Genomic DNA, 12,127 nt, shown 5'->3' on the forward strand with positions numbered 1-12,127 from the left:
TGGGCCCTTCAGCCCCCATGTTATGCTGAATGTGATGCCAACTTAAACTAATCTCCCCTGGTCGATATCCCTCCATTCCTTGCATATCCCTCGAACATTCCTGTTGTATCTGCCTTCACCACCACCTCTGGCAGTACTTTCTAGACTCCTACCACTCAGTGTAAAAACTCATTTCTTTTGAACTTTCCCCCTCTCACCTTAAATGCATGCTACTCATATTAGACTCTGGGAGAAACGATTGACGGTCAGAATCTATCTATGAATTTCATAATTTTATAGATTTGTTTTAAGTTTCCCTTTTGCCTCTGTTGCTCCGGAGAAAACAACCTAAATTTTTCTAGCCTCTCCTTTTAGTTCATAGAACATAGAACATAGAACATAGAAGGATACAGCGCAGTACAGGCCCTTCGGCCCTCGATGTTGCGCCGACCGAGTCCTACCTAACCTATACTAGCCCAATAACTTCCAAATGCCTATCCAATGCCTGCTTAAATGAACATAAAGAAGGAGAGTTCACCACAGATACGGGCAGGGCATTCCATGAACTCACAACCCGCTGTGTGAAGAATCTACCCCTAACATCTGTCCTATACCTACCACCCCTTAATTTAAAGCTATGTCCCCTAGTAACACCTGACTCCATTAGCGGTAAAAGGTTCTCAGTGTCGACCCTATCTAAACCCCTAATCATCTTATACACTTCTATCAGATCTCCCCTAAACCTTCTCTTCTCCAATGAGAACAGCCCCAAGTGCCTCAGCCTTTCCTCATACGATCTTCCTACCATTCCAGGCAACATCCTGGTAAACCTCCTCTGCACTCGTTCTAAAGCTTCCACATCCTTCCTATAGTATGGCGACCAAAACTGCACACAATACTCCAGATGAGGCCTCACCAGAGTCTTATACAACTGCAACATGACCTCAGGACTCCGGAACTCAATTCCTCTGCCAATAAAGCCCAGTACACCATATGCCTTCCTCACAGCACTATTTACCTGGGTGGCAAAAACATTTCATATTTAATCTAAATATTTGGAATTATCTCCTTAAATGTTTGCAACTCTCTCTGTATTGATCTATCCCTGAACCTAGTTTCCAGTTCAGTTCAGCTAGCTCAATTTCAATGCCCATATTACTGCTCGTATGTAAGTTCAAAATGCTAGTCTTAGATTTGGTCTTATCCCTTTTGAATGAAATATAGAATTCAGTCATGTAGTGATGTGACATTCATCACAACAAATATCACATTTCTTGCAACTAGATTTGGAGGATCTTTTGAAGGTGTCACTGATGTTACTTTAGCACTTAGATGTCCCCACTGTTGGTTGTTCAAGTCTCTGAAATGTGCAGGAGTGAGGGAGTCACTCCTGTTCTGCAAACAATGAGCTTAGCCTTGGATTTGAGATCCCAAACCTCAAACACTTCTTTATCACCAGTGAACTAACAGCATAGGAAATTCAAACTAAAGAAATCAGCAATTGTGGGACAGCAGTGCAAATATTACTGCAGCCTTGGTTTCAAGATTGGATTTCTGGGACAAAGCAGACGATACTGAAATGGCCAATGTGGTGTAACACTGATTTTTTTCAACACATAATAGGACATGACTGCCAGAGATTTGCTTCAGCAGAGGTACACTCTTCCTAATGGTGACACTGCTTGGCGACACGCACCACTGGTCACTGCTGCCTTAGAAGGAAAGCTGGTAGTCCTTGATGGCATTCATCGTGTCAACCCTGGAACACTGGCAGTTCTTCAGAGGTAATGTTGCAAAATGATTGTTTGCTTCTCTATCTGTACACATTTACAACTGATTTAATGATTGCCACTCACTGGAGCAACAAACCCTTCTTGACATTATTACTTTCTAGGCAGGTTGGAGAAACTAATCAATGGTCCTAATCAGAGAGCACCGAATTTATGATTTTGATTTTAATGTTTTGCTCTGAGTCTTAACTTGAGGCATTATAGCAAATATAAGTGTCCCGTTGTGCCTGTCGCACTGTTAACTCTTCCAGTGAATTTAGCCAGTTTAATTCCCTGTCCATGTGCATCCTGTGGTGGAATGGGTTATTTATTCTTTTCAAACTTTATAAAATACTTCATATTAGTATTGTTTATAAATCATATATTTGAATCTTAGGAAGGAATCTTTGTTTGCAAATATATTAGCTGGAATTTATTTGAATTTTACAGAGCAGAACCAGGCAATTTGGCCCCACAAATCCATGTTGATATTTTGTTCTGCTTGAGCCTCCTCCCAATTGAAATTCATTTAACTGATTGACACATCTCATAACTCTTGACAGAGATACAAAGGAAGACTATGTTTCTGGGCGATTAGTGGACATTCCTGGAGAGGATGAGTTATTGCACTCACTGCTTCCCAACACAGCAAAAGTTTTTGATTGCGTTATTCCTTTCCCTGGGTGACTATGTCTGACAAAAATGTCTGATCCAGTCAACATGGTAGCACTCCTGCACATATGGGAAAAAGTGAGCACTGCAGATGCTGGAGATCAGAGATGAAAATGTGTTGCTGGAAAACCACAGCAGGTCAGGCAGCATCCTGCCTGACCTGCTGCGCTTTTCCAGCAACATATTTTCAGCTCCTGCACATATGGTCCTCTAGACAGCCAGGAACTCTCTAGGATTTCCCACACACTAAAGGCTGTGCAACACACACTTCTAATCTCCTAGCCACATCTTAAGTCAACTTAATAAATCAAAAATTGAAGCCAATTCAGTTTGTGAATAAAAGAATTAGGTTTCCTTTTTTTTGTTCATTCAGGGGATATGGGTGTCATGAGCTGGGCCAGCATTTGTTACTTATTGTTAGTTGGCCGTGAGAAAGTAGTGATGGCCTTCTGAAACTACTTACAGTCCATATGATGGAGGTAGACTAACAATGCCATCAGAGAGAGAATTCCAGGATTTTTCCTAGCAACAGTGAAAGAACGGTGATGTATTTCCAAAGGTCTTGGAAAGAAACGTACTGGTGGCAATGTCTGCTACCTTTGTCCGTTGAGATGGAAGTGGTCATGAGTTTGGAAGGTGTCTTGCTGAATTTCTGCGCCTTGTGGATGGCACACTCTGCTGCGACTGAGTATAGGTGATGGAGGGAATGGATGTTTGTGGACATCGTGCTAGTCAAGTCAGTTGCCTTGTTCTGAATAGTGTGTCAAGCTTGAGTATTTTTGGAGCTGCATTCATCCAGACAAGTGGGAAATATTCCACCACACTCCTGACTTGTGCCTTATAGGTGGATTTGGAAGGTAGGAAGTGAGTTACATGCTGCAGCATTCCTAGCCTCTTGTAGCCACTGCACACGTATGGCTATTCCAGTTCAGTTTCTGGTTAATGGTAAACCTTAAGATATTGACATTGGAGATTCAGTGATGGTGATGCCATTAAATGTCAAGAGGCAGTGATGGTTAAATTCTGTCTTGATTTACAATTTACTCTGAACTGTATTGAGCAGAATTAAGAAATTTTTCGTTCCACTCATAAATAAGGCATTCTTAGACGTGTTCACGTGGCAGTGAGTATAAAGCTTGGGCCAGTAAGTTGTATTGTCACTAAACTATTTAGCAAAGTTGGATATTGAGGATGTAGAGCTTGCTCTGATGTAGCTGATTTAAAGAAGAGCTAGGTAGCAATTTTTGAGATTTGTGGCTCAAGTTGATGTTCAGTCTGTAAGTTTGCTCACTGAGCTGGAAGGCTTGTTTTCAGAGGTTTCATGACCATGACTAGGTAACATCATCAGTGAGAGTCCCCGATGAAACGCTGGTGGTATGTCCCGTCTCTCTATTTATAGGTCTTGGTTCCTTAAGGTGGGTGATGTCATTTCCGGTTCCAGGGAAGGTAGATGTGTTTATTGATGGAGAATGCCATGCCTCTAAGAATTCTTGCAGGTGTGTTTGTTTCGCCTGTCCTAGGAAGTGTGTGTTGTCCCAGTCAAAGTGGTGTCCTTCTTTGTGGTATGTATGGCATTATATTCCAACCAGAACTCCATCAATAAACACATCGACTTAGATCCGATCTACCTTCCCTTGAAAAAGAGAACCGGAAATGACATCACCCACCTTATGAAACCAAGATCTATAAACTAGAGACCCTTGCTGATGATGTAACTTAGTCATGGTGATGTGATGTAAAAACAAACCTTCCGGCTCAGCGAGCTAACTTACATACTTAAGAGCTAGGGAAGTATGTGAGGAAGTGAGAAATCCAATTGTGTATTGATGAGAAGGGAGGTTGATGGACAAATTCTCAGATTCAAATGCATAACTAATACAGTAATGAATAGCAATAATGAATAAGTAACACATTCAGCCGCAGAATGCACATGCACATGGACAAGGAATTAAACTAGTTAGACTCATTGCAAAAGTCAGCGTTGGTACAGACACAATGTCAAACATAGACTGGGAGCAGCTACTTGCAGGTAAGTCTATATTTGGAAGTGGAAGTCTTTTAAAAGTAGTATAGTGAGAATTCAGGGCCAGCATGTTTCTCATTCCCCTTCCCAAGATTGAAGGGCAAGAGCAGCAGGTCCAGGGAGATATGGATGTGAAGGGATATCAAGACTTTTACAAGCAAAAAAGAGGAAGTAGATGTCAAGGTATTAAAAACCAGGGAAGCCCCTAAAAGTGTAAAGTGTAGGAGGTTGCTTAAAAGAGAAAATAAGAGGGGCCACAAAATACCTTTGGCAGAGGGGATCCAGTAAAACCCTAAGGCTTTTTTTGTGTATTACCAAGGACCAGAGGATTAACAGGGCAAGGGTGGGATCTAGTAGAGACAAAGCGATAAGCCTATGCCTGGAACCTGTGGTCATGAGTGAAGTCTCAAATGGATATTCCTCACCTGTATTCACAGAAAAGAAAAGCATTATAGCTGGGGATTTTAATTGAGATGGTGATTCTACAGCACGTTAATATTAATAAGAACACGCATACAGTTGCACAAATCCCCAGAGCCTGATGAGATATATCCCAATCTGCTATTGGAGGCAAGAGAGGGAATTGTTGGGGCCCTGGTAGAGATATTTAATACTTTGCTGGCCACAAGTGAAGTGTCAGATCACTGGAGATTAGCAAATGTGGCTCCTTGGTTCAAGAAGAGCAGCAGGAATAAGCCAGATAAATACACACGAGTTAGTCCAGTGTCAGTGCTAGTGAAATTATTGGATGAAATTTTGAAGGACGGGATTAATCAATTCTTGGATAGGCTGGAATTGATGTGGTACAGATTTGTTAGAGGGTTATCCTTTCGGTCTAAGTCAATTGCATTTTTTGAGAAGATGACTAAATATATTATGAGGGTAGTGCAGTTGACATAGTGTACATGGACTTCAGTAAGGCCTTTGGCAAGGCCCTACCTGGAAGGCTGGTCCAAAAGGTAAGATCATATGGACTCCAAGGCAAGTTGACAAGCTGGATCCTAAATTGGTTTGCAAAAGGAGGCAGAGAATGATGGTGAAGGATTATTTTTGTAATTGGAAGCATGTGACCAGCGGTGTATACAGGGTTCAGTATTGACCCTTGTTGTTTGTTATTTACATTAACAATTTGGATATGAATGTAGAAGCCATAATTAATAAGTTTGCATGTAATGACATGGAAATTGGTGTTGTTGTTGCTCGTGTCCGGTTGCAGTCTGTTATTGATCAGGCAGTAAATTGGGTAGCGTCATGGCAAATAGAAATTAATCATGATAAATTTGACATGCTCCATTTTGACAGTGCTCCATTTTGACAGGGCTAATAAGGGAAGGGTATACAAAAGGAATGGTAGGTCTTTAAATAGCACTGAGGTACGAAAGGATTTGTTGTACAAGCCCTTAGATGCCCAAAGGTGACAAAATAGACCGTGTGTTAAAGAAGGCATACAGAATGTTTGCCTTCATTAACCAGGATAGAATATCGGAACAAGGAAGTCTTGTCACAACTTTATAAAACATTGGCTAGGCCACAGATGGTATACCGTATGTTATTCTGGTCGCCATGCTATTGGAAGGATGTGTTTGCCCTCCAAGAGGGTGCCGAGGAGATGTTGAGGAGAGACTAGATGGGCTCTGTTTGTTTTCTCTGGGACAGAGGGGACTGAGGGGGAATCTGATTGAGGTATGCAAAAGGAATAGTCTGAGTTGTTTGTGAGAATCTTTTCCTCATGGCACATGTGTCGAAGACCCGGGGTTTAAGGTTTAGAGGAAATCAGAGAAAGAAAATAGTGGGCGGCACGGTGGCACAGTGGTTAGCACTGCTGCCTCACAGCGCCTGTAGACCCGGGTTCAATTCCCGACTCAGGCGACTGACTGTGTGGAGTTTGCACGTTCTCCCTGTGTCTGCGTGGGTTTCCTCCGGGTGCTCCGGTTTCCTCCCACAGTCTAAAGATGTGCGGGTCAGGTGAATTGGCGAAGCTAAAATTGTCCGTAGTGTTAGGTAAGGGGTAAATGTATGGGTTTGGGTGGGTTGCGCTTCGGCGGGTCGGTGTGGACTTGTTGGGCCGAAGGGCCTGTTTCCACACTGTAAGTCTAATCTAATCTAAAAAGTGTTCACCCATAGGCTGGTACAAATGTGGAATGTACTGCCTAAGGTGGTGGTAGAGGCAGCTATTTTTGCAACATTGAGGAAGGAGTTAAAATGCTGGGGCATAGTAGGCAATAGACCAAGTGCAAGAAAATGGGATTAGAATTTGTTGGTCGGCATAGATATGCTGGGCTGAAGGGCTGACTGTCTATGACTCTGAGATGAAATACATATTTCAATGTGTGTATAAGCATTAACATAGTTCTGATTCCTTTCTGTAAATAGTGTGTTATGTAAACTATCTCATATGAGTTTACTCAGATTATACTGACACTTATTTGAATAAATTTGATTACATCAAATTTTATATCAAGAAATTAAAACAGGAACTTAGAAAACAATTTGAGAAATTTGCTCTCATTTCACAATAGAAGTGCCAGCCCGGTGATTCTTCCACACTGCTGTGAAGTTTGATTTAGACCAATGATTATCTGTGGACAGACAATGATAAATAATTGCAGTGCTTTTGTTGTTCGACCTCATATCTACACTTTACATGATTCATTTGACCATTTTAAGAAGTGATATCTGTTTTGTATTGTAATTACACAGTTATGTTGCCAACTTCAGAAACAGTTGCGTGAATACTTAGAGAATTGGTACAATATGGAATAGGTAATGTGAGTGGGCCCTGTCACCTCAGACTTTTCATGTGAGATGATCTGAAGCATATGTGTACAATATTGACTGAGGCTATAATCTGTTGTCTTGTTGTTTCTGTGATAGAGTCTAAAAGATTTATTGCCATTATCCTGCTATTTTCATTAAGCCCTACCTTTCAAGTAGTTTTCCAGTTCTCTTTTAAAGGATGCTATTGAGTCTGCTTCCACTATCCTTTGAAGCTTGATATTGTAGAGGAATTACTGTATTACATTGAATGCGAAAGAATATTCTCTATATCCCCTTTCTGGTTCTTTTCTTAATTGTATTAATCCATTTGCTGACCCATTTACCAGTGCAAACAGATGCTTCATGACTACTGTGAATGATAATGAACTGCATAATGTTTTCACCATTTGTTGCAAGTTCCAAAAAGCATTAATTGGCTTGTTCTTTTTCTTACAGGCTTATTCACGACAGGGAGTTGACACTGTATGATGGCTCCCGACTACTCAGGGCTGACAGATATGAAGAATTGAAAAAGGTGCTCAGTCTGTCTGATGAAGATCTTCAAAAGAGGTACTGGTGCATATTTAGCGTAAAATTATACATGAATTCAGATTCTTCTCACTCTCCATTGTAAACATGTCTAAATTACATATTGTCTGACATGTTTAGCCAAAACTTTAAACCTGTAGACTTGCATTAGTTTTCGATCATTGCATTCAAAGCCGTTTCAGGCAGGAACTGGCTGACAAATAGAGATATTGAGGTTTTAGTTAAGAATAAGAGGGAAGCATTTGTCTGGTATAGCCAGTGGAGATCAAGTGAATCCCTGGGAAAGTGTAGGGGCAGTAGGAGTATGCTTAAGAGAGAAATCAGGAGGGCAAAAAGGGGACATGAGATAGCTTTGGAAAATAGGGTTAAGGAGAATCTAAAGGGATTTTACAAATACATTAAGGACAAAAGAGTAATGAGGGCGAGAATAAGCCCCCTTAAAGATCAGCAAGACATTCTATGTGTGGAACCACAGGATATGGGGGAGATGCTAAAAGAGTATTTTCCCTCAGTGTTTTCTGTGGAGAAGGGTATCGATGACAGAGAATGTGGGAAAATAAATAGTGATGTCTTGAAAAATGCCTGTGTTACAGAGAAGTGGTACTGGACATCTTAAAACACGCAAAGATTTACAAATCCCCGGGACCTGATCAGGTGTACCTAGAGTTCTGTGGGAAGCCAGGGAATGCTGCTCCCATTACTGAGATACTGGTATAATCAAAAGCCACAGGCGAGGTGTTGGAAGACTAGAGGTTGGCGAATGTGATGGCACTATTTAAGAAAAGTGGTAAGAAAAAGCCAGGGAACTATTGACAGGTGAGCCTGATATTGGTGGTGGGCAGGTTGATGGTGGGAATCTTGAGGGACAGATCTTACATTATTTAGCAAGGCAAAGACTATTATGGATTGTCAACATGGCTTTGTGCTTTGAGAAGTCATGTCTCACTGAATTGATTGAGTTTTTTGAAGAAGTAACAAGATTGATGAGGGCAAAGTGGTGGACATGATCTATATGGACTTGAGTAGGGCATTCAACAAAGTTGCTCATGGTAGACTGGTTAGCAAGCCTTAAATCATATGGAATATAGGGTGAACTAGTCATTTGGACACAGAACTGACTCAAAAATAGAAGACAGAGCGTGGCGGTGGAGGGTTGCTCTTCAGACTGGAGGCCTGTGACTAACAAGGATCGGTGCTGGGTCCACTGCTTTTCATTATTTATATTAATGATTTGGATGTGAACATAGGAGGTATAGTTAGTAAGTTTGCAGATGACACCTAAATTGGAGATTAGTGGACAATGAAGAAGGTTACATCAGAGTTCAAAGGGATCCTGATCAAATGTACCAATGAGCTGAGGAGTGGTACTTTTATTTAGATAAATGTGAGATGTTGCATTTTGATAAGGCAAAGTAAGGCAGACTTGCAGATTAAATGGTAATGTCTTGGGGAGTGTTGCTGAACAAGGAGACCTTGGAATGCAGATTCATAATTCAATGAAAGTGAAGTTGCAGGAAGATAAATTAGTTAAGAAGGCGTTTGAAATGCTTGTCTTTTTTGGTCAGTGCATTGAGTCAACGAGTTGGGATGTCATGTTGCAGCTATACAGGACATTGGTTAGGCCAGTGTTGGAATACTGTGTGCAATTCTGGTCTCCCTGCTATAGGAAGGATGTCGTGAAACTTGAAAGGGTTCAGAAACGATTTGCAAGGATGTTGCCAGGATGGCGAGTTTTGAGCTGAATAGGCTGGGGCTATTTTTCCTGGAACGTCGGAGGCTGAGGGGAGACCTTAGTGATATTTATAAAATCATGGGGGGTATGGATAGGTCAAAGTCATCTCCCTGGGGCGGGGAAGCCAAAACTAAAGGGCATAGGTTCAAGGTGAGCGGAGAAAGATTTAAAAGGGACCTGAGGGGCAACTTTTTCAAACAGAGGGTGTATGTCCAAGAAAAAAACTGCCAGAGGAAGTAGTAGGGGTGAATACAGTTACAACATTTAAAAGGCATCTGGAGTGTATATGATTAGGAAGGGTTTAGAAGGATATAGGCCAAATGCTAGCAAATAGAATTAGATTTACTTAGGATATCTGGGGTCAGCCTGAATGACTTGGACTGAAGGGTTTGTTTCTGTGCTGTATATCTCTATGACTCTCAATGTCCGTGATGATGAGTCTGTAAGTTTAAAGTTCTGCAAGTTCTAAAACTGCTTTAAGCTCCACCCAATCTGATGATATAAGGTAAAAACCAGAAAGTGCTGCAAAGGCTGAGCAGGTCTGGAGGCATCTGTGGAGAGAAATCAGAGTTAATGTTTTGGGTCGAGTGAGTGTTCCTTTGGCTGGTCCTTCCTGTGGAAGGGTCACTGATTTCTGTCCACAGGTGCTATCTGACCTGATAAGCTTTTGCAGCAATTTCTGTTTTTGTTTCTGATTATATAAGTGCTTGGATGGGAAAGTGAAACAACAGTGGATCTTGAAGGGGGCAGATCTAGCATCTAGGTCTCTACATTGTCTTTGTAACAATATCTGTCTTACCAATGTAACGTGTACCTGTTTTCTACTTTGAAATAAACCATAAGCAATAGATTAAGCACTGGCCTCTGGAACCAGGGGTTATGGGTTCAAGTTCCACCTGGGGCATGAGGGTTTGGTTTACCGTGAGGGGAAAGCTAAAGTATCTTCTACAGTTCTGTCAATCTAAGAAGTGATGGTGCTCGAATTGCCCTGTTGTAACGGACAGCATGATGACGTCTTGGTTAGCACTACTACCTCATCGTGCCAGGAACTTGGGTTCAATTGTAGCCTCAGGTGACTGTCTGTTTGAAGTCTCCACATTCTTCCCATCTCTGTGTGGGTTCCCTCTAGATGCTCCTGTTTCCTCCCACAGTCCAAAGATGTGCAGTTGAGGTGCACCTTCTGTTTGTGTTATAATATCCTGAATCAATTTCATTCTATTAACATATTGTCTCTTGGGCAAGTCTGTGCATTTTATTGCTCATTAATGAGAAACTGTGAGTTTCAGTTTTGATTTTGCACTTGGTCCTTCCAGTGAACCCATAGTCCTTGTTCATCGTCTCCCTACAGTTACTTAATGGAATGATGGTCTCATTCATCATTTTTGCTGGTTGAGTGCCCTGGTGTTGTGCAACCGATGTAGATGAAGCAACAATCTATGATTATATGTTTTTTATTAAGAAAGGACATGGTTATTCAACCTGATGGCTCTATTCTGACACTATTAACTTGACTGTTACTGACATGTAATAAAAACATTTAACCTCAAGAAATATCTGATTCCAAATTCAAATGATAATTCTCATGGGGGATTTTAATCTACATTTCGATTGGTTGAACCAGGTCAGTCAGGGTAGCTGTGAGGAGGAGTTCATTGAATGTATGCATGATAGTTTTCTTGATCAGTACGTAATGGACCCAATGAGGGTGCAAGCTATCCTAGATCAGGGAGACTACAATAAGATGAGGGAGGAGTCGGCTAAAGTAGTCTGGATGCAAAGACTTTATGGTGGGACAGTTGACGAATAGTGGAGGACTTCCAAAACAATTTTTTTCAAAAGTGCTCAGCAAGAGTATATACCAGTGAAAAGGAAGGACTGTCGGAATGGGGTAATCTGCCATGGGTGCCTAAGGAAATAAGGGAGGCTAATAAACTGAAAGAGAAGGCATACAAAGTGGCCAAGTATAGGAGAAAACTAGAAGGTTGGGAAAGCTTTCAAGGGCAACAACTACAAAAAGAGCTATGGAGAAAAGTAAGATAGACCATGAGAAAAAAAAACTAGCTCAGGATATAGATACAGATAACAAAAGGTTCTGTAAATATATAAAACAAAAAAAGAGTGGCTGAAGTAAACTTTGGCCCTTCAGAGGATGAGAAGCGGGATTTAGTAATGAGATATGATGCAATGACTGAGGCATTGAACAGGTATTTTGTATTGGTCTTCATAGTTAAGGACACTCATAACATGCCAATAATTGACAAAAAAAAAGATGAAGGTAGGTGAGGACCTGGAAACAATTGTTATCATGAAAGAGGTATTATTGGCCAAACTAATGGAGCTAAGGGTAGACAAGCCTCCTGGCCCTGATGGAATGCAACCCAGCATGCTAAGAGATGGCAGGAGAAAAAGCAAATGCACTTGTGGGAATTTTCCAAAATTCACTGGGCTCTGTGCAAGTTCCAACAGATTAGAAAACAGAAAATGTGATGCCACCGGTTAAAAAGGGAGGTAGAAAAAAGATGGAGAATTATAGACTGGTTAGCTTAACTTCTGTAGTGGGTACAATGCTTGAGTATATTATCAAGGAAGGATGAGCAAGGCACCTTGATAGAAATTGTCCCATTGGGCAGACGCAGCATAGGTTCA

The 12,127-nt window shown here is 41.2% G+C and overlaps 1 protein-coding gene across 3 annotated transcripts in view; it reads left to right on the plus strand.

Annotated features, from left to right (window-relative positions):
* Positions 1-12,127, plus strand: part of vwa8 (von Willebrand factor A domain containing 8) — a 345,890-nt gene that overhangs the window by 128,087 nt on the left and 205,676 nt on the right. For all 3 annotated transcript variants that reach the window (XM_060833282.1, XM_060833283.1, XM_060833284.1), the window contains 2 exons: positions 1,603-1,763; positions 7,657-7,770. In XM_060833282.1, the coding sequence (XP_060689265.1) occupies positions 1,603-1,763; positions 7,657-7,770 (275 nt within the window). The remainder of the gene's footprint in view (positions 1-1,602; positions 1,764-7,656; positions 7,771-12,127) is intronic.

Source organism: Hemiscyllium ocellatum, chromosome 12, assembly GCF_020745735.1.
Source record: "Hemiscyllium ocellatum isolate sHemOce1 chromosome 12, sHemOce1.pat.X.cur, whole genome shotgun sequence".
In the NCBI taxonomy this organism is placed as follows: Eukaryota; Metazoa; Chordata; class Chondrichthyes; order Orectolobiformes; family Hemiscylliidae; genus Hemiscyllium; species Hemiscyllium ocellatum.